The 23,604-nt window shown below is 37.4% G+C and overlaps 1 protein-coding gene across 2 annotated transcripts in view; it reads left to right on the top strand.

The window, feature by feature from the left end:
• The first annotated feature begins 1,003 nt into the window (after positions 1 to 1,003).
• lmbr1 (limb development membrane protein 1) overlaps positions 1,004 to 23,604 on the top strand; it is a 72,596-nt gene continuing 49,995 nt past the window's right edge. For both annotated transcript variants that reach the window (XM_088918350.1, XM_088918349.1), the window contains exons 1-5: positions 1,004 to 1,230; positions 5,809 to 5,881; positions 9,163 to 9,202; positions 12,340 to 12,479; positions 14,437 to 14,540. In XM_088918350.1, coding sequence (XP_088774476.1) covers positions 1,168 to 1,230; positions 5,809 to 5,881; positions 9,163 to 9,202; positions 12,340 to 12,479; positions 14,437 to 14,540 — 420 coding nt within the window. In that variant the 5' untranslated portion in view covers positions 1,004 to 1,167. The remainder of the gene's footprint in view (positions 1,231 to 5,808; positions 5,882 to 9,162; positions 9,203 to 12,339; positions 12,480 to 14,436; positions 14,541 to 23,604) is intronic.

Consider the following 23,604-nt stretch of genomic DNA (forward strand, 5'->3'; position numbering starts at 1 on the left):
GACGAAAACAGTTTTTAGTTTTTGTGCCGTCACCGTTTAAATGCAATGTTGGTAACTACAGCAGCTCGTCGTTTGCCGTTCAACACAATGCAAAGCAGCATCGCAGAGGGCAAAGAAAATGCAAATATATAACTATCTGTATCATTCCGATAGGCTAATGCAAAGTTCATTGATGCACAACTGGCAGCAGCGTCAGTAGAAAACCAGCTGACGTTTCAGAATCGTTGAACAAACGTTCGGTTGTTTCATTCTGAGGCGCATTTCCTTATTGGGCATGAACATCACGTCAAGACACTTTACAAACCCTTGCTACTGTAGGTTTAGAACATTTAATATATCCGAATCAATCGCGCCTATGCCACAATAAGAAAGGTTCTTTTAAATAGCTTAGAATCAACACGTAACCTAATCGCTGTTCTGTGACGTGCTGTAACTGCAACAATGTCGTATTTTTCATAAGGTCCTTCCCTGCCATTGAAACACTCATGCAAAAGACTTGGAAATGTTTGAGAAAACAAGGACGAGCTCCCTCATGGAAAAAACGTCATATATGTTTCCACTGTTTTTACTGTCTTTATCAAGGCACGTGGGAAACTGAAAAAAAACAAGGCTATAAAGATATTTAGACTTTACTTCAAAATTTTCTGTCTTATGTGTGACTAATCGCGCTCAACACAATCACAGAGGACTGAAAGGAAAATCTGGATAGACTGAAAAACGTTAAGAGAGTACGTTTTGTAAATGTGTTAGAATAAAGGAGTTTGATGTTATGTTATATTTTGCCAGATGAAATATGAAAAAAGAACATAATTATAATATCACGTCCACAAAACGAAACGGTCCAAATCTACTCCCCCCTTTTTAACGTCTATAAGACGGAATTGCAACACTACTCGTAACGCCCCCTTTCAGTCACACATTAAAGACGTCATGTAGTCTCACATTTGATGACGTACACCCTTTTTGAGGCCGCCCTTAAATGCGTCACCAGGCCTACTGTCTCAGTATTATGACTCGCCCGAAAAAGGGTTGTCTTAAAGGGTGGCAAGGGAACTGTGGGATGTGTTTTTGTTTATTTTAGTGGGATTTCGGAGTCCTCCTCAGCAGGTGTTTCATGACAGCTGTCCTGCCTTGTTGAGTTATTGATGCTTTTGTGCAATATGAAGAATGGAAGAGGACGATGTGACTATCAGAGAGCAGAATTTCCACAGCCAAGTCCGGGAGTACATCGTGAGTACAGTCATGCAATGATGAACTGAATATTAATACAACAAACTTGGGAGGGGGGGGGGCAAGTTTAGAGTCCGCATATACAGTTTTCTTTTGCAGGCCTAGTCTGAAAACAACCCTTTTGGCGCCATCCCTGTCCCCCCACCAGAACAAAAGTGTTCAGGAAACGTCCGGTTCCTGGCGTGACCACCGCCTGTAGCTTTTGCCGCTACAATTTCCAGTTCAACACGCCTTTGAACGCAGAATCCCCCAAATCTCAATTTATAAGATCAAATCGAGGACTGTTATTATGTTGCACAACGCGTCTCTTAAGTATAAAATATCGAACACAGATCTGCACCTCAGCAGACCCACAGAGTTTACTTAATACCACCCTTGGGGTTGAAACGGTTTGCCTTTATTTCTGGGGATCCAAGCTGGGCAGTCTCTGCGGACCTTGCATTGATTACGTTTGCATATTGATTGGATTTTTTTTTGTTTGTTGTAAATGTTAGTCACGAGTGCAGCATTGGTTGTGTGGTACCCAGGCGTACCTAATAATGGATTTACCTGGTTTAGTGTTTCTTGTATTTGGTCTTGTTAGTGACATCCCAAGTTAAAAAAAAGGCAATGGAACAATTAAATAAGCTTTTTACGTTAAATTAAAGAAAAAAGAGTGCTATACAATCGACTAACATAGACTAGTTAGAAACTTCATCCATCGTGCGTAACTGTATATCCTCAACCGAAGTTATTAGCGGTGTCTTCTCTCTGGCACTATTGTTTCTACAAGACATTTGCGTGTTTTAACACCTGGGTTGCTTTGGTCTGGTTTCCAGCGGAAAAACACGCACGAAAGGTGTAATTGGTGATTTTAAGTGGTCCCTCGCTGATTTTGCTGCCTATGTAGTTCCCACGGGATAGCCCTGTCCTTGTTTGGAGAAGTAGCTGATGTAGGAAACTCCGTGAGCGCGGAAGGGCTACATAGCCCAGCGATCGACTCCCATGAAAGTAAATGAAAGTTTTTAAGCATTGTCAGTTTCTGTGTGCAGTAGGTTTGCTGATGGTATTTGAGCAAGACTAGAGCAATAATTACAAGCCAGGCGTATGATAAGACCGTGACTAAAAAAAAAAATACAACGGGGTATTGTGCTTTAACAGATTTTGCAGGCGTGACAGCATTGGTAGATACTGCTGGGTGTTCCTGCCTTTATTTTGCATTTCAGTTACTTTTAAATGGGCAACACTGTTTCTGTTATTATCAAAGTTAAAATTGCTGGTGCTGTACTCGCAGTAAGTGTGCTGTAATTGTAGTGCTGTACTTGACTATTGGAGCTTTTATCTTCAACTTATCTTTTCCTGTTCATTTGCATTGTGACAACCTTTATAATTGGAGTGTGCCTACATTCTAAGTGTAGGTTGGGTGTCTGTCTTAAAGCTGTTTCCTGTCTTTATCAGTAACCTGCTTATAAGCCAGGTGGGGGGCAGAGGAAGCCAGAACATCAAGCAATCTTGGAAAGATTGGTTAGAAGGAAGGTGTTTATACTGGATAGGATGTCATTCCATTACAGGACACGTGGACATTCTTTAGAGACACTAAATAACCTAGTTTGTGTTTGGAACTCCTTAAGAATGTGCAGACTCCACACACAAGGTGTCCCATTACTGAATTGAACTTTTAACCCGAGAACTGTGAGGCAGCAGTGCTGCTTTAGGGCAACGGTTGCTTAAGCAAGCATTCAAATTTTTTTTGTAAAGAAACAAACAATGCCTGGGATCCTGCAAGGATACTAATTATTTTGGTGTACTGATTGGGCTTGCTTTGGATTGTGTTTCAATGACGGTGACATCTGTGGCTGAATGAAGAACAGCACAAAACCCTTCACGAGTTCTCAAATAATGACAGTATGCTATAGCATCTGAGCCACTGGTGCTGTGACAGTATTGTAGGTATGTGATTTCAGTGCTGAACATGGTTGATTCTTTTTGATAGTTTGCCCATTTAAAAAAACAACATCTGATACATTCTAACAGTTTATCTAGTTTTCCATGATGATCATTTTTAAAATGTCAGTGTTACAGTAATCTAATAATGGAATAAAGATTTCTTGAAACTCACATGGCAAAGCCATTATAGGTAAAACATGCCTGCCAGTTCTTGTACTGATGACAAGGGTAGTACAGTTTTCCCCCAATCGCTAAGTACATTGAGTGTATGATGATATTATCCCGTTACTGTGACTTAACATTGGCAAGAACTGGCAGCATCCTTTTAAAATACTTTAAAAAAAAACAATTTTCACTTAATGCTTAGAGCATCACATTTGCAATCATATTTACCTATACAGTACTTCTGTTTAGTTTTCTAAGCTTGAAAGTGGTCTTACAATAATTGCGGCTTTGGTGCTATAATTGTGTAATTAGAAGTGAACATTGCCTGATATTGTCATTTTGATAGTGCTCCTATACCAATATTAAAAAGGTTCTAACTATCTGAAAAATGCTTCCCTTCCCATCAGTTGGTTTGAAGAAGCCATGAATTCAGATTGATTTACAATTGCTTTGTCAACTCTCACAGTTCCCTGAAAAGCATAAAGCATCTAATTTATTGGCTGCTTGTGCACATTTTTCAAGTCACCCTGTTGTTGATTTCCAAGAGCATGACAGGATACAAAGCGTTTGAGAGCAGCAATAACAATGGGGACAAAATTGATGAAAACACTAATGAATGTCTATTAACATAGTAATCCAAGAAAGGCAATGAAGTACCCTTGCAAATGTTCATTTTGATCTTTGCTGTAAGTAATTAGTGGATGTTAAATTATGTATTGAATAACATGATGGCAAGACACCTGTACTGCATTTGAGAGGAAATGGAGTGACGCTTGTTTTAGATTTTGAATTGCACATCTTAAATTGCCCTTGCTAATGACAGAAAGAGGCAAAATTGTGACAAGATTAAACTACATTTTTCCATTGAATGATCAGATATCGATTTAACCTACAGGTTATAAAATGTCTGTTACGGTAATTTAAATGGTATAATAAATATACACTACTGTACTAATGTAAGCCAAATCAGGAGCAGCAAAAAGGCCTGCACCATATGCAGATGCTAGTTTGGTAATTTAACATGGTGAAAAGAGATATATTTGTCTGCAGTGTAAAAAAAGAAAATAAATAATTTAAAAATACAGTTGTATTTTTTTCTGTGAAAGAGTTTGTGTGAGTCTGCCGATGCTGGTGTGGCCAACAGGAAATCCTGAACTGAAGATTTCGATTCTCCTATCCTCTTATCACTGAAGTCAGTTTAAATAAGAATCGGCATTAATCGTTGAGCAATGTGGGGGATAATTCCAGCTTGGCTTCTTTCAAAAGTAAAGTAGTTGACAAAATGGTTTACAAAGTGTGGACTTTGCAATCTCCTGAAAATAAATAATTAAGTAGTGACTTCTGTGGCTTTTTTTCCCCTTATTTTGTGAAGTACAGGTCTGGTTGTTATTTCTTTAGTAAATTTGCGTGGCTTATCTGAAAAACCAACACCAGAACCTTAATAATCTTAAATTTACAGGTTTCCTTAAACATTTAAACATAAAGGTATTTATTGAACAAAAGGCCAGCTCATGTATCTTTGACATACAAAAGGTCCATTTTTCGTGGGAGGACTAATTTAATGTTTGAGTCCAGGAAACTAATTTAATTTGTACAGAATTGTGCTATACTGCATGTTCACTATTCAAATACTTTTTCACCTTATTTGCTTTAGCTTTCTTATATTGTTGTAGTACAACATATTGCCTTAGTTGAAACATATATTACAGAACCTTTATGTTATTCTACTTACAATTGTACTGTGTAACTTTTTTGTTGTTGTTTGGAAGTTTATATTGCAAAAATATTGTTGATTTTGAGTTAATGGATCGAACTAATTCTGTAAAGAAGTTCAAGTAGGTAGCCGCGTCAGCGTGCGTAGGCTGCAAAGGAATAAGTAAATATTTATTCCATGCTGAAAAGAAACGCAACATTTTGGCTGTGGAGTCTTCTTCAGGTGTGACAAAGTCTCAGCTGAAATGCTGTCTGTTTTCTCTTCAGCATGGAATAAATGTTTACCTGTTCCTTTGCAAATTATATGAATATGAGTGTGATTGACCTGTTTTATGACTGACTTTGTCCCTTAAGATAGGCAGCATATCTTTTTGCCCTTTGTAAAAGGTCATTTGGTATTTACAGTAGGTTAAAGTGTATGAGGCGGCAGGAATGTCAGTATTTTGGCTTCAAGGAAGAACATCTCTATGGATCCTCATGAGCTTCTCAGGAATGATACTAAAAAAATAAAATATTATGTATGTTGATTTTGCATAATTGCCAACACATTTAAGACTCTACAGCACTGATGTTTTCATAAAGGCAAATCATATTGCAGTATGTTTATCTATAGCAGCAAAACAGGTGTTCTTGTCTTGTCTTTGCTTTCTAAAATACAAAAAATACTTTTAGGACAGAAAGTTAAAATATGGTAATGAAAATGGTCAAAAAGTATATTATTTGCAAGGTACATTTAACTTGCGTTTTTAATAAAAATATTTTTTTTGTTCACAGATTTGTTTCCTGCTGTTTGCAGTCCTCTACATTGTATCTTACTTCATCATAACCAGATACAAGAGGAAAGCTGGTGAGTAATAGTTGCTGCTTGTTTTCTGGTGCATTACAATGAGTATTGCTGTTATACCATCAAATATGCTGAGAAAATGAAAGTCATGAAAAAATCCCTGAACATCATTGTATATCACCATTCATTAGTTTTACTTATTTTACCCTAACCTGTTCTCATTGAAAATCCTTGAATGATTTACTAGTTTGCTCTTTTATACTGAAACTGCACCTGAACATCATACAACTCCATGTTTCAGTGTGCATAAATAATAATGATGATATTTGCAGGTATTACTGATTCTATTACATTTATTAGTTAACACAAATTCAGAAGTTGGGGAAGATTACTCAATTCAAAACTGCTAGTCCAAATGTGTGCCTTCATCAATAGGCAGATGTGTTTCATTCATAAAAACTGGAAACTATTTCAGGTTTTCTTTCCGGTCTGTGCTTCAGCAACACACAGTGCATTATGAATTGTTCAGACCCTTCCTATGGTGTGTCATAGTTTTTGAAATTACAGAATGAGGCATTCACTTTTTTGTTTTAAACTTAATTTGCGATTCGAAGCATGAATGCTCAAAGTGAAGACTTTGTAAGTGTTAGGTAAGTCACAGTAAATGTCAGCAAAAATGTAACAGTTAAATTTGTTGACTGCATAAGTATACACACCTGTGATCTCGATATTTGGTGGAAGCTCCTTTGGCAACAATAATGTCTTTTTGGATACGTATCTACCAACTTTGCACTCAGGCTTGGTGCAATATTCTTCTTGGCAGATTTGCTGAAGCTCTCTCAATTTGTTAAATGTTTATGGACAGTAGTTTTAAAAGTTTTTCCACAGGTTCCCCAATAAGACTTAAGTTAGGACTTTGGGCCACTCAAATATATTCACTTTCTGATTCTTAAACCAGTCCTGTGTGGTTTGATCTTGTGCTTTGGATCAGTTGCACGGTGAAGGAATTTATTTCCCTGTTTTTGGTCTGAAGCAGGTTTCAATGGGTGTGGGTCAGATGTAACACCAAAAACATTTTCCAGAGGTTTCACTTTGACTTCGGTCCTTTGTTGCAAAACCAATATGAGTTTTGAGATGTTTTTTTTTCTTCAATTCCCTTCAAACTCCCTTTGTGGTGTGACTGGGATATTGTTGACAAGTGGACATTTCTTGTCAGCCACTCAAATCTGTAACTCTTTCAGAATTGTTGTTGGTCTTACGGTTGATCGGTTTCCTCTTGGCCCTGTAACTCAGATTGGGAGGGCAACGTGGATCAAGGCAGCATCTGGGTAGCTGCCACTTCTTACAGATTGACGTCCGCACGCTCAAAGAGATATTAACGTTCTTTGAAATGTTTTTACATCCTTCTCCTGATCTGTGCCCTTAGATAAATATGTCACTGAGATGTCTTGAAAACTCCTTGGTTTTCATGGTTGAATCTTTGCTTTAAATCCACACCTGCCTAAAGGACCTTACAGAGACGGGTGTATTTTAAAATCATGTGACCCACTGTTATTGCACATGGACGGAAGCCACATGACTGATTTTGTGATGAGTTAAGGTATTTTTTTCCCCTAATTTAGGTTTGCCCCAGCAAATGCTTTGAATACATATGCAGTCCTGACTTTTCCATTTTCTTCCATATTTATTTGTTTTTTTCTTGCTTTTTTTGCTTTGAATATGTGTATTAGGATCGATTATATAATAGATATGAATTGCTGATTTATAGTGTCATGACTGCAGTCTTTAGAGCAACAAAATGTGAAGACTGTGCAAGAGTCTGAATAATTTTTAAAGGCACTGTAACTCCAAAAGCATGACGGGTTAAAGTCCTAACCTGGACACTGTGTTCAAGATGCGTTGACCTACATATGTGCACTGGAATGTATGTGCTGAGGGACGCAGGAGCGAAGAACTGTGACCACGCAGCCAGAACTAACACCAGCAAAGTTGAGCTGTTTGCTGCAAGGGGCTGTCCTGTGATTGGAGGACAGGAAAAACAGGATTCCATAAGCATGATCAGGATGCCCTGACCAAATCCCTAAAAAATTCTCAGAATAGCTTCTCAGGATGCAGGTTGTAGGTTTTTGATCAAACTGTGTATATACAGTAATTGCTTAAACACTAAAAATATTTTCATTTGGACCAGTTTTTCCAGAACTAGTCATTATTTTGTCTTCCTTTGCTCAGGATTATTCTTTAGTTGAAAGCATTTTTTCCCTCTGTGGTTTTTTGTATATACGTCATGGTTTACCAGTTTTAAAACCTGGTACCATTACCAGGTAGTCAAAAAGAACTGTATATTAGGTGCTCAGAAGAGTCCATGACTGCCTTACAGTAAATGCAAGTGAAATAATATGTAATAAGATGTTTTATAAATAATAAAGTCATAATTTCAAAATGTAAATATGATGCAATTAATTGTTTTTGTTCCAAGAGTAATATTGCTTGTGTATATATTTCTGCTGAGAGGCTTAGTGAGGTACATTTAAATCTCGGGATTAATATAAATTGAGGTAAAACACTGTTTTTCTTTAAATGTAAATCCTAAATTAATCCTTTATTTAACCACCAGTTTAAAACATTCCGACGTTTCTTATTCATCCAGAAATATATTTTACTGGAATGAATTTGAGTGAAATACCTTGCTCAAGGCCACAGAAGCACTTTCCCACCTGGGATTTGAACTCCCGGCTCTCCGTCCGGGAGTCTTGACCTCAAGTCTCCGCAGTATTTTTCGGACCAGCAGTGCCCACAGGCGTGGTGCCTCGGTTCATTTCGAGAAGCGTGTCACCTTGAATTAGCCTTAAACACGCGGCTATGACCTCTCTAGCTGAGCTGTAGCACCGATGTGAAAAGTGAATTCCAGGTTGCCTTAATGCTTTTCGCTGACTGAACTTTGAATTTACATCAGACAGCACAAGTCTCCACCTAGCTGCTCATGCTGACGACAGACTGATTTTATTATTTTATTGCGAGAAGTCTCTTTTGGATGCTGCAGGAATTCTTCTGGAACAGTTTCCTTCATTGTATGAAATAATCGGGCACATAGGCAGAATACTGGGGGTACACTTGGGGTTACCATCCCAAACGTGCAGACAAGCAAATTTCAACACGGTTTATAATTCACACCTCTTTTTCTAAATGAGGATAATCGGATTAATTTTAAGATCTAGCAAAATGACTTTATGGGAATTTTTACCAACAGTGCAAACAATGCTAGAAGCAGATATTCCAACCAATTCCTGTTTTCACTTTTATTATTGTTCTTTTTAACTGTAGTGTTTTAAAACTTTTCTTTTTAGATGACCACGAAGATGAAGATGCCTTAGTCAACAGAATATCGTGAGTACAGATTTGCACTATGGTCCATTTTGTCTTATCGATATTCTGGCCTTTGAAGCTCAATTTGAAATTTCAGAGAATCCTTACTTTTAGCTAAATATTCTCTTAGAGCTAAAAGTATATTTATAATTTTGTAAGTGCAGTCTAGTCTTTTCTTAATGGTACATTGTGGAGCACAGAGTGAATTTTATTTGTAAAGTTGTTTATGAAGTGAAAGAAATTTTGCATATTTTATAGTAATTTGACTTATTAATAAATCTGAGCCTTCCGTTTGACTTGCCTTTCCCCTTGATGTATTGTTTCCTGTAGATGTTGAAGTTAGCATACAGTATTTGGAATTCATGGAGTTTATGAAGTTTTTCCTCCTAATTTTGATTCTCTTTAATCACGCTAACGTTTTTCCTATTTGACAGTTTTAGTGGTACAGCGCAAGCAATATCTTATGTTTATGTTATCTGTTTTTCACACCAAGGATGTTTCTAAATGCGTCTTTGTAACTGATTATGAAGATAGGGGACAAAATCCGGTCTAGATCACAGGTGAAATGAATAGCAAAAGGAATATCGAGCTATAATCACTCTGGATGGTACAGTTGTGGTCACAATTCTGATCATCCGGATAGTCTTACTGGAATGCAGCTAAGACCAGAAAAATCACAAGGAGCTCTGAATATACTTGCATTCACTGTTTCACAAAACATTTCTGCTATCATTTTGCCGCAAGCCTCTCATGTGAAAACGTTTCCCTTTTAGCAAACGGATCTGCACATACTAGTTGCGTAACCCTCACATTGTATCCCAGTCTGTTGTTGCCAATCATGTTCTGCGGTTTCCCAGAGTGTTTTGCACTTCTTTATTGCTTATCCCATTACATGCTTAAGCTTAAGTCCCAGACTTGCAGTTTCCAGACCTTCTGACTGAAGGAACTTAGATTTAGATTGCTTTGTTTAAGGTTACTGTTGGAAAGAAATACTCAGTTCAACACACTGCCTTCCAGAAGACACTACTTTGCTTTGAGTAACGAAAAGATATTGTACCTTCTGTCTCATACTAATTAATTCTTGCACTGGCAAAACATGTCCACACTCTCATGCTGCCATGTCTGTTGTTGTTTGTAAAGTACCGCGGTGTGGCGATAAGTGACTTTCCCCAACCCCCAAGGAAGGATTTTAATTCTGTAAAATCATGGTCACAGAAAGAGTCCATTATCAGTGAAACTCATAAGTTTATGAAGGAAAAGTAAAGCAAGTTTAAACACTGCTGATCCCGAGGCATTGTCCGTCTTCACCTTCTGGAAGAAATCCCTACTATAACTACTATAAATGCATCAAGGAGATCAGCGAAGTATATAGTCATAATTTCAAAATGCCAGGCATTTTCGGCTTTCAGTTTGATAACTGTGAAACGGTATGTTTTGCTGAAACGTAAAATCAAGAATTTGACAAAAACTGGCTAGGAAAATGAAACTACTACAGGTGCATCAGATACTCAAGGTGAATGATCTGTGAACAAAAACGCAATTGGAACTACTAAAATGAAAAAAGGTTAAGGTTGTTGAGGATGAGTGTCATCAGATTCAGGAGGGGCAGTCCAATGATTTTTTTTTCTATATTAATGAAGTTTCTTGAAAGCCAACATCTCTCTTTTAAACGCAGCAGTGAGGAGAGAGATTATTTAACAGTACATGGGGAAGAAAATGCAAAATATCCACCTAGGTTGATACGGCTTTGCTGAATAGATATACTGTTTTTCAGCTCTCTGAAAAATTAACAAAAATTATTTTATTTACCATTTATCCTTTAAAGTATTTTTTTTGTAGTTTGTGGTTCTCTTGGCTGTTGTATAGCATATTTTTGCTTAAAAGATTAAGACGCCTGTTTTACGAAACCGTAATGATCCAACCCCTACCTCCACATTGTACGCAGATTACTTCAATGACCAGAAAACGTAACATCTTGAAGCTGGTGTGCTGATCTTCTTAGTGCTTTTACCTTAACCTTACGTAGCCTGAGTGGGATGAAACTGATGGAATGGTGGAAAAGAAGGCTAGCATCTGCAAAAAAAGACCTTGGGAGATGGTTAGGACCCTGTTAACAATTGAAACCAGTGTTGCACTGATAAATGCATGGGATTCTCTTGAGGAAATCTTGTAGTAAAATAATGGCAAAACATGTGCACTCATGTTTTGTTTGGAGACAATTCAGTTTTTACATGGGACTGCACAGTCATATCGCAGCTAGCGGTGCTACCTCGCAGCTCCAGGATCCTGATTTTAATTCCAGTCTTGGTGAAATTTGTGTGTTCTCCCCATCTTTATGTGGGTTTCCTCCCTGTTTCCAGACGTATGCGCCCGGGATTTAATGAGCTCTTTACAAAGATCCGAGAAATGAGAATAACTCTGTGGCTGTGCCAGACCATGACACAGGCATACATTTGATACATTTAGATTTCCTTATTTGTAAGAGCAGAAAAAGTACTTCTGCTCAACCACTCACAGTGGTGATACCACTGGTATCTTAAGCAAATTTCTTTGCTTAGATATGACGTACAGTAGGTGTTGTTTGTAGCTGAGTATGTGAGATTCCTACCTACCTAATTGTGCAGCAAACAGTATTTTTGTGCAGCTGTAAGTATTCTTGTATCACTTGTTTGTCTGCTGTTTCACTGAATTAACCATATTTCAGTTGCTGTTTCACTGTTGTCTTAGACTTTTTAAGATTTCCTTTTTAATTATCCTCAGGTCCTAAGATGCTGGATACTTCTACTTACCTGTTAACTTTGAAAACTTTGATCTATTCGTCATCAGAACGCCATTTTTTCCTGCTGAGGGTCATGACAGCCTGGTGCCTGTCTCAAGACACATAGGGTGCAAGGCTTCAGTGTCCGTTAAGTAACTGAGAGCAGGAATGGATCAACAGCTTTTAGAAAAGGATTTACTTTTTAGATGAGTAAATTAGAATTGTGCTCAGTGAGCGAGTCCTTGTCTTCTCTGAGTCACAGCTCTTTGTTTTTGGTTTCTTACGTTAGCCTTGGTTTTGATTCCTGTTCATGAATGGTATTAACAAATTAACCAACCTCTTAATGTTTCTTCCATGCACTTAACTTCCCTGACTAATGCCCCTTTGTTTGATTCCACAGACTTTACTTGTGCACCTTCACGCTGGCAGTGTCAGCAGGAGCAGTGCTGCTTCTGCCATTTTCTATAATCAGTAATGAGATCCTGCTTTCCTTCCCCAAAAACTACTATATCCAGTGGCTTAACGGCTCACTAATCCATGGTCAGTATTTTTTTCTTTTCCCCTCCCCCCTTCAGTTCTATAATGTATATTTTTTGTTTCTTGGTGCTTCACTGCAAACAACCAGAAACTTTCATAACAAAGGCTACAGACAAAATGATTGCGTCTCCTCATGTACAGCATAAACTCTGTCCCGTTTATTTGAATACTTGGTAAAGAACAGTGACCGATGCATTCAACTTTAATACCATCTGTTTTTGAAGTTCTGTTTTAATTTTGAGATTCCCTGATTAGGGTATGCCTTTTAAAAAAACAGCTAATGAAGAGAAAGTCTAGATGTTTTCCTATATGCAACAGTGAGTTATTATTTCTGTTAATAATTGCATATATCAGATTGTTGGGATATGTTTCTTTGTAGTGGTCAGTTCATTTGCAGGACTTATTAAATATTAGGTTCTGAGTTTTATAATGTAACTAATAAACAATTCTTACAGTGTCTTAAAAACAGTATCATCAATGAAAGTGGCAGATGTATAGAGAGTGCACTTTTATTTCAAGGACTGGAAGAATTTTGATCATTAAGAAAATTCCTTCTGATAAGAAAAAATAGCACATAACATGTATGTGTATAGGCAGTGCCCTTATTCAAATATTCATATCCTTCCACATTTTTCACATACAACCTATTCCATGCATTCAAAGCAAAAACAAAAAAGATAATTATGAAAGAAAAATTGAAACTTCTTTCATATTTCATACGTGTACATATTCAAACACGTTTCTACGAGAAACCTAAATTTATTTAGGTACAAATATTGCCTTAAGCCACAAAAGTAGTTGAGTGTGGCTCAATTAATTGTGTGGCTTGATAAGGCAATAATAGTGGTTCACGTGATTTCAGAATAACTGCTACTGTCTCTGTAAGGACCCTCAGTCAGGTAGGTAGTGATCAGGAGAAGGGTTTAAAAATGTTTCAAAAAAGCTAAATGTAATGAGACGAAGTCGATCATTTAAAAAGTGAAAAACACCCAGATATGGGAGGATGCTCCCCCAGATGGAGTAGATGGGCAAGAAGGAAAGTATTTAGGGATGCCATTATGAGTTCTTCATGAACCCAGGCACATCACAAACACTCTCTAAGAGTGTATGGAGAAACACCAATGTGAACTACTAGAAACATCTTGGAATGAACTTTGTTGTACAGTGTGCACCAGTCCTGAACGTATGAACGCAGTTGACTTAGATTTTATAATGTGAAAAATTAGAGAAGTGCGCTTAAAACCGAGAAAAGATTCTGGAGTTCTCGGAATCTGGACCAAACTACCAAGTTATTCCATCAAAACTGGGACTGAAGAATGAGATCCTTGAATCGATTAGCTTCTAGAAACTAAACGGCCAAGGAGACAGGCTTGCCTTCTCTCATCTGTTTCCTTTCCATTCTTAAGAATTTTGACCCGGGATAGCTTCTAGGTGGATTATTTGTTTCCACATTAAGATTGATAATAAAATGAAGGATATATTAGGTTTTTATTTCTGAACATTCAGGGAATCAGTTTAGTTTACCACTAGATGGCATCAATGTACAATCCTTTAAGGATTTTTGTGAATCCAGTTCTGTCCCGAACATGACCATAGAACAAATTCAGCATTAGCTGATTAAAATATCTAAATATTCTCGTAGTGTGACTCGTTCTCTCGTATGATAATTGAACATGAACATCCAAAAATGTATGTGATGCATAACCAGCACATTTATTTCGATGTACTGTACAGCTTCGATATCTATTAATATTTATGAATATTTTGATGTACTTGGTCAATAAGTTTGTGACAGTTACAATCTATGGATTTGTTTACTTTCTTTGGTTTGGCATACAGTTATCTTTATGATTCTGTCAAATATTGTTTAGGAAGTTGAGTGAATTGCAGTTTTAGTAATCTTCTTTACCACTCTGTTGCTTTCTCTGTTTTCATTCTTTTAATTTTTGTTTTGTTGCAGGCCTGTGGAATCTGATGTCTTTGTTCTCCAACTTATGTCTGTTCATGCTAATGCCGTTTGCCTATTTCTTTCTGGAGTCAGAAGGATTTGCTGGATCAAAAAAGGTACAGGGCAGCCTTATTTTTTATACTTACTGTTTTCTGCAATGTTCTTCTTAATTTTGTTTTTTTCAAATGGGCTGGATGTAACGGGGCCACTATCTGAACTGTTTCTTAGCAATATTAAAAAGATATTTAATAATGTATAAGAGTTTGCTTTACTACCCTAATAACTACCGTATTGTATCATTTACCTTTCGTAGAATGTTTCCCTATACAATTATATATGTCTTAAATTCTAAAAGAATGCCGTTCTCAAAGTAGGCACACTCCTCTCTCTACACCTCTAAAAACGTTTTACAATTACTTCGACCATAGTGTGGGTGGAGGTTGAGCACTGGCAGAGTTTTGTCTGTCATGTTTTTACCGCTCAAGGAATAGGTCAGATATTTTGTTGCTTAAAACTGTTGGCATTTTATCTAGTAACTATTTGTATCTGATATGACTCGTGTAAAATTGTCACTGTTCGTGCAATGATGCATCACACATTTCTAATCAGCTAATTTCAAGGATGCAGAAGCGGACTATAAAGCTAATGGTACAACATAAACTAGTAAAAACATTGTAAGTGCAGAGTGGGTCATATGACTCATACCACAGTAGAACAACTGATTATATGAAAAGAAAAGCGGTAGTTCTAATCATGGCTTTGAGAATTCACGAGAATAATGTGAAGGGTTCATCTGCAGTGCTGATGATGAGCTGTAAGTGTCGGGGTTAAAGGAGCGTTCTTGAAAGATGTGTTTTAAGACGATAACAGAAACTGATCAAGAATGGAGCAGAGGGCATAGTTTGTATTAATACTCAGTACAGCCTCTTTAATTGAGCTGCAGTGGACATCTAGGGTGCTTATACTGGTTGACCTGTTCAGACCATTGTATTTTAAAAACTACAACTAATTTGAAATCTGGCACACATGCAAGTGGGACCACAGAGATGACCTTTTATAGTGATACACATCGGAGGGTGCAATATCAGCTCAGTGTCACAGTTTTGCCATGCTGGGTTGCTCATGTCTCTAATGACCACCAAATATAGGTGCCATCTGGTGCCAGGCTCCCATTTGTGCCTGTCCTGAGTTTCCTTGCTCCGCAGTAGACGGATTTCATGACCCATTTGTCTGCATTATCTAGTTAGCTGTAGAAGCGCTCTTTATACAAGGCTGTTTGAATTGTGCACCAGCAGAAAATCATATCACTGAAAACTGTACGCTTACATTTTCAAAAAACCATTTCACAAGTCTTTTCATTTTTTAATATTTCTCCGTAGCCGAGCTAGGTGATGAATTAGATCATCTTAGATGGAGTTTGCATAGACTAGAAATATCACCACAGCAATAAAAGAAGAAGGAGAAATGTTGAAATTCTTTAAGAAGTTAAAAACTGTAAGGAGCAGAACCGGTGAGTGAAACAGGTGCCGTCTTCATATGCCCCTTGGCTGACACCAGTCTGCGAGTATTAACTTAACATGAAACATAAAGTTGCTCGTCCAAGCAGCCACATCCTGACCTATTATTTAAATTATCCAGACGCTGCAAAATGTTCAACACGAGAGCAGTGTCCATGTGATTTAAGAGTCCAAATCCCCTAAAAAAACTTCAAAAGGCGAGTCTAATAATAAAGCGGTAAAGCAAAAAAAAGAAAAAATGAGGTAACTTCCTTATTTAATTAATTAGCCAGATCTGGTGCTCAAAAGATCCATAAAGCCAAACAACACGACAGCACAATAGACTCTGAACAAAGATCTTTTTTTAAATACACTTCTATCCTGAGTCACAGTTTGAAATGGTCCTGGTTTATGTCCCTGTTGGCAAACTTACATAAAAATTACTCTGTACTGTATTTTATGACCAGATGACCTTTTCTGCAACTAATTTGTACTGGGGGTTGGCGTGGCTGAGTAATAAAGGAATGGCCAAAATCGGTAGGAAGTTAGAGCCGGCTTCTGTCACTTTACATCTTTGTACTCTTTCATTTTGCTGCAACTGTTCTTTGCTACTGATCATCCATAAATTTGTTGGAAGGAAGTGCTGCTTTATGTTAGTTGCACGTTCAGGTATTTGTGAGTCCAGAGGAAATCGTGTAACTGTGCAGAGATGAGGAAAGCACCCTGCTGAAACTTTGAAGGATATTAACATTACATAAAGGGTTGATTTAAGTATTTATAGCATGAAATTAGTCTAGTACCAATGGTTGTCCAAAGGTACCTTGTAGTTTCCAGTTGCTGCCTTCTGTCATCGAATTTTTCTTTAGCTCTGGGCTTTTTCCCTTGCATTTGATGTCTTGTTACTTAAGAAAACAAAGAGAAGAAGGGGAAAAGTTAAAGAATCTCTAGGATTGCACCAATTTGGATTCAATCAGGACCACTTTAAAATATTTTATCCTTTTTTTTCTCTCCCGAGTCCCATTTCAAATCCCATCTGTTTATTTTGCGTGGTATCCTCACTTCTTGCTTTCCTTAAATTCTTTTAGAGTAAATATTAACTTGCATTTCTGTGTTTCATTTTTTTACCCTTTTAAATTGCGTTCATAATTGTTTTCAGACTTTTAATATTAGTATAAAATGTATTTTGTAATCCCCTTTCTGGGGTTGAAATAATTGTTATTTACTGGCTAAATAAACAAATTGCTAACCAATTACTTTTCCCCCCACACAATCAAAATCTGTGCAATACCTTCTGTACATTTTGTAGCACAAATAAGTTTCCCATGTAATCTGTTCATAACCACATTGGTTGTTGTGTAGAACTCAGTTTAATTTTGTTTTGTGTAAAGTGAAAAGTGGCCATTAACTAATCTGTTGTACAGCTTTGTGGTAGTATGTGTAACCATTTTCTTCTGGAGTCTTTCATGGTCTGAGCTAGTTGATGTATTTTAGGAATATTGTAGAACCATTATGTGCGGTATAAAATTAAAGTCTCAGTCTTCCATTGTTTGGTTTTGGAATTTATTGGTGCCAAAGTCAGAATTGCACAGTTCCCTTCCAAACAAAAAACCTTATCCGTTTCCCAGTTTTTTTGTACAGCTGTAGCAAGCTTCAGAACATCTTAACAATGTCTTATTCTCACCCATCGGACACATTTATAAAGAATTGGTCTATTTCCATTTGTCCTGGGAATGATTTGGTAATACCAAAATGAGGTGTCACAGTGGCGCAGTGTTTAGGATTGCTGACCTCACAGCAGTGGAGCCCTGGGTAGACTTCTGGACCTGGGGTGCTGTCTGTGTGGAATCTGTAGGTTCTCCCTGTGGTTGCATGCTTATTCACCGGGTGCTCTAGTTTCCTTCCCCAGTCCAAAGACATACTGGTAAGTTATTTGGATTCTGGGAAAATTGGCCCCGTCGTGTGTTTGTGCCTGGGTGTCCCATCCAGGATGTATCCCGGCAAGCAACGGGCATAAGGCAGGAAAAGCTTCTGCTCCCCTATAACCCTGTATCGGATCAAAACAGTGATCGATTAGACGGTGGATGAATGAACAACGAAAGAAGGTGGCTCCCACAGCCGAAACGTTGTTTCTTTTCTTCTCTTTTCAGCATGGAATGAACCTTTACTTGATCCATTGCAGCCTTATGCATGCTGAGGCAGCTCCCTACTTGAATAACAAAAGACGTTTAGGATATATTGTGAATTATTTGAGATGCCACACTTTCCCATCCGTTTCGCTATCTGAGCAGCTTTAAAACTCTGAAATAATACAAGCTTGTTTACTTGAATTTGGACCAAAGAGTTCTGCCCTTCTAGATGCATCTGTCTTCTGTGCCCACAGTTTGTCATCTTACCACACGAGGTCTCTGTTGACTTTGTTAGTATTTTTCCTGCACACCTCTCGCAAGCATCAGAACATCTCAACAGGGATTCTTCATTCGAATTCACTAACAATAACTTTTTCAAATTCTCCACTGGTTCAGAACATGCTAGGATAAGGCTCACTCTGCTGCATCCTGGTTTTTATAACAACACTATCTTAATCTTACTCATTACTCAGTGCACTAAATGTAGTCATGTTAGTGGTAGTTGGTTAAATGGCAATTCATTTATTTTGCTCTTCCTTAGGAAAATGAGCAAGGAAAAGCAAGGTACAAGCAGGGCAGTGAACCTATTGATATATAGCCTCAGAGTTTTGTTCCCACAAATGTACCTGTATCCCTGCATTTCCCCAGTGCTGCTTTTGCCTGTATGATACTTCCTTCCCCTGACTGGGCTTCAGCAATTTCAGCCTAAGGAATGGTGAACATGATTTGGAGTCTCCAAATAGTAGGTAGTGAGGAAATTTAATTTTGAAAAAAAAAAGTTTTAACAAAAACTGCAGCATCTGTCTGTGTGGACATTTCTTGAAAGACCACCCCTCCCTCTTATTCCTTCAGTACAGCTTGAGGGTTACCTTGTTTCATGTGGGCAATATTGACGGGTCTCCGAATAAAAGCTGGTCTTCCTACTTTAATTTCAATTTCCTGTGAAGTCAGCAGAGGTCATAACCTGACACCCCTTAACTATGACCCAAAAGAAGGCATTTGCACTCTGTCTATGGGCACAAGTTTTAAACTGTTTTAAAATGCTTCCATCAATCGATCTTCCTGAGATGACAGGAAGTGTGCTTATAGCAGTCTGTGTCTTACTGAGTAAACCTTATTTTAACGTTACTAAGATACCCTCTTTGTTGGGAGAGCACAATAGGCTTGATATTTATTTAAAATGTGCTGCACATGCAGACATTTTTTCCCAGGCCTTTTCTTGGGGTGGGGACAAGTACCTAAAGTGATGTTTACATACCTTGCTAAAGGTCGGAATGTCTCGGCAAAGCTATGTTTGAACATTGATTACCATAGAAACGTATTAGTGTGTTAAGAATTTTTGTGTTTTGGGATTTTTGTTCCCTTTCTTTGAATCAAAGTATATTGCTGTAAGTTTAAAGAATTTTCATAATCTGCGAGTGACTGGTGTGCAAAAGAATTCCTCGCAGAGCACGATTCCCAAGGGAGAAACTGTCCGTGTATAGATCTGCTTCTTTTTTTCACATATCAATCCCGTAGCTCATGTAGAAGAGCTCAGTGTCCGATTGAGGATTGGTGCAGGTCTCATTGAAAGATTCAGTGGCCCCTTTTTATATAAAAAGATGGCGAAACCCTAGTTGTCTTTTAATCCTTGCAACACCTCAGTGATCATCTAGTCAGTTGTCTGCTTTGGGTGTCCTGGTCAGATTCCTCATGAGCATTATTCCAGATTTGAGCCAGTTATCTCTGGTCAGTCTGCAATATGAGTTGTACAATAATCTGTGCTCCAAATGGGATTTGGAGACTGAGCCGCTTCATGGGCTCATATTGAATCTGTGTTACAGAAAGTGATCACAATATCTGCAAGTTTTATTTTTACCTTTCCGTTTTTAATTCAGTGTTTAAAGTTCTACAAAGTCTCATTTTTTTCTGAATTGATAACAAAAGATAGCATTGTCTTCTCCTTCATTGTCCTCTTTTCAGGACTGCAGTTCTGTGGAACCAACGGAGCAATTTATTTGTTTTTCCATACAAAAAGTTAACATTTTTCTTATTCATGGAAAAAGTTTCCATTTTTCTTCTCCCTAAAGCTTGGGGCTTAGGATATTGAGATTTTTTTTTTTGTTCAATGCGTTTAATTTCGATAAGCGCGATGTGTTGTGCCCCACAGTGTGTATGGATCTTTAATCCAGTTCCAAAAGAGTAAAAACAATCAAAATATCCAAACATCCTTTTTTTTAAATAACACCTTGCGAAATGCTGGTAGCTAGCACTGGCCTCTTTGCAAGAGCTTATCGTTCTAACACATATCGGTAATTGGAAACAGGGACATCCACGGTAGAAAAGAGAAGGGAGCAACTTCAAAAGTACTGAAGCTGCTTCCTTGCCATAAATCCTTTTATTTTAAACCATGAATGTAATATATTAGCTTTGATGGCTTGGAAGTGTCTCATTTTATTTTGGAAAGAACATTGTTAAAAAAAAAAGGAGGAGGCTAGTGGAACGTAATTTTTATAGCAGTGTTTTGCGGCCAAGGTATTACAAGCTTTAAATTATGTAAAGCAATATTTACCATCTGCCATCAGAGTGTCATTTACTCTGCTGCTTTATTGTGAGTTGCAGCCTTCTGCTTTCTGTCTCTGACACAGTGCAGCACTGCCTCAGCTGAAGGATATACTAATAAGTTGGCCTGACATCTGGTGCGTCTTTAACTAAAGTAAATGCACAAGCTGAAGCAATGGGAAAGCCTCCCCTGGGACCCTTCAGCTCCTGCTCTTGGCTATTAAGGCAGGGATGAGCAGTCGGCTGATTTCTGGGCTATGCGCTGACCTGCCGCTGATTAATGGTGGTAAGAGCTTGTCCATAGCCTTGAGTAGTTGGGAGCTGAGTCTCGTTCTGTCTCACACAGCATCTGATCCAGCCGCAAGCATGCCCTAGAGATGCAGACAAAATAAGACACCCTTCTTTAATGACAAGCCAGTGCCCAGGGATATATTATCAATTGTTATATTATGACATTTCTGAGGTCTTTCTCTTTCAGGTCCATTTGTTCTCCCTTATTTTATAATTGCCCAAGTCCTTTTTTTTTTTTTCCTGACGACAAAGGATGCAAGGGCGCTTTATTCTTATTTTTTATTGTTGTATTAATTGGATTTTATTCAGGTATTTCTTTTGAGATGCTACCCAAACCTCTTAAATAAGAACATAAATTCCCTTTCCCAACTGGGTTCATTCCCAGACTAAATCGTTGTAAAACTGGCAAAATACAACAAATGCAGACATGTACAATGTTGTTTTTATATACTGTCAGCCTGTCTGTTATATTGAAAACTGCACTGCAGCACAAGTACTGGTGAAGCCTTCATGTAGAATGCAAAGCTGAAAGAACAAAGTTGTCTGAAAACCTAATGAAATATTTGTATAATTGGGGAATTACCAAAAATGTTTCTTTTGTGTTTTAATCAATGTAGATGTATTTTATATATACAGTATGTATAACAGTGTCCCTAAAATTTGAGGTTTTCTTTTCACAGATATTGTTTCTCTGATAAACCAAAATATGTTGTCATAGTTATGCTGATCCTTATGGAATAGTTATACTTTTCTGAAAATGATAAATAGACTGGATAAAATAATCTTAGTAACCAAGACAAATAGTTGAGGTTGAGATGCCGGGATCTACACTAAGCCTCATGTTGTACACAAGCCACTTAGTGAGTACGAAGGATACAAGCACTATTAAGCTGGGTGGCTTGTACTTGTCATTAATTTTTCTTTCACTTTTTGCTTTAACTTTTGTCTTTTTATATACAGATCTTCCAAAGTATATATGCTTATTTGGGGTACAACACGCAAAATGCGAGTTTAGTCTCCTTTTGTCTGCCATTAGGCCCTAATAGTAACTTTCTTTTGTTCCCCTCTTTTTCACACCCCAATCAGTAGTAAGTCATAGATGTTTGCTGGTTTGCCACAACCCATTATGAAGTATCAACAATCTTTTTTAAGCCTAACAGGCTGAAATGTCTGGGATTTCCTAAGGGGATACTTTTTGGATGAGAATCTCTGGCTCCTGTGGGAAATAAATTCCAAATGGTGGCATAATCTCTCAAAGAATGAGCACTTCTGTTTGGCAGGGACACAGAATATTTCTTGGAAGTAGAAGGCTCGATAGCATTATGCTTAAGCAGCATGTGGGAAATGAAAAAAAAAAGCTCAGAATTGGGAAGATCTTAAATATTTCATAACTTCTATATTTAGCGAAGGTGGACACAAAGTGGCAAGAATAGAAACTTTATTAACTCGTTGTACATTGTAGCATTCTGAATTCTAGCTCATTATGCGTGAATGCAGGGCTTTTTTCAGAGGTTATGTCTGGTACTGGTACTTTTGCAGAGGTTATGTCTACATAGAGGTATTTTTAAAAAAAAATCTTTCAAGAACGGATGGATGTGGCAGAAAAAAACGTCTTTACTGTTTATAAAAAATATAGTTCAAATATCTAGCCTAGATTAGCACAAATAAGAATGCAGAAGATTTATTTAAAAGGCTTTGTTTTTTAAATACTTTTTCCAAGGTGTTAATTTATTTTAGTACAGATACCACGTTTCCGCCTAAGCACGGACTTTCATAATACTGTGTTTCAGAAAGTGATTGTATGATAATTTAATAGCACTATAATTCTTAATGCTGCCAGGCTGCCTTGTATATGTTTGCAAAGGTTTTCTGTTGCCTTTGAATGTTTATAATGTGGACAAAGTGCTATGAATACATTTATTGAATTAAATAATGAATGAATTAAATAAATGAATGAAATAAACTTAATTCAGGAAGCTGAAGCTCAATAGGATATTGATAACATAGCTCTAGCTTCTGTTTTACAGTACCTGCAGCTTTATGACATTTATCTGTCTTTAAAACTAACAGTCTATTGACTAACCACATGAGGGCTCTGTCGACTTTGCCAATCGCACTGTGCTAGAATTTTCTGTGTGAAAGTGTCTGTATACCTTTGCAGTAAATTATCACATGAAATTTGCTGGTTACTCTAACTAGTGTTGCAGAGTATTCTTTGAAATTGTTCATTTCTTTGGAAGCTTTTATTTTTTATTTTTAAATGCATTTTTTAAATTTTTAAATCCACTGACAATTTGAATCATGGCTATATGGGTTTATGTATTTGGCCTTTGCTACACAGTAGTAATGTCTGTTATATGGGTGCATATAAGTTTTAATAAAAATAGTTGTTTGATGGTGAGTAATTAAGCAAAATCTGTTTATTATAATTTTTATAGGAAATTTATTTTGATGGCAACAGACAACCGAAGTTTATATAATAGCACAGAATGCCACACCCCACAGCTGTTTATGCCTCCCTTAAGTGTTTATTCGTTTTAGATGTGGCTCACGGAAGGGACTGATTTTAGTGTTTTAGGAAGTTTCATGTATTTAATCCTGATTCCATCGTGCCTAATTTAGGTTTTGTTGTTAGTCAACGACTGATATACCCATTTAAAAAAAATTGCTTTATTCATTTAGGACAGTTGAGTTACTGGGGAAACTCCAGGGCCACAGTTAGAGGC

The sequence above is a fragment of the Atractosteus spatula genome, chromosome 6, assembly GCF_055471065.1.
Source record: "Atractosteus spatula isolate fAtrSpa1 chromosome 6, fAtrSpa1.hap1, whole genome shotgun sequence".
Classification (NCBI taxonomy): Eukaryota; Metazoa; Chordata; class Actinopteri; order Semionotiformes; family Lepisosteidae; genus Atractosteus; species Atractosteus spatula.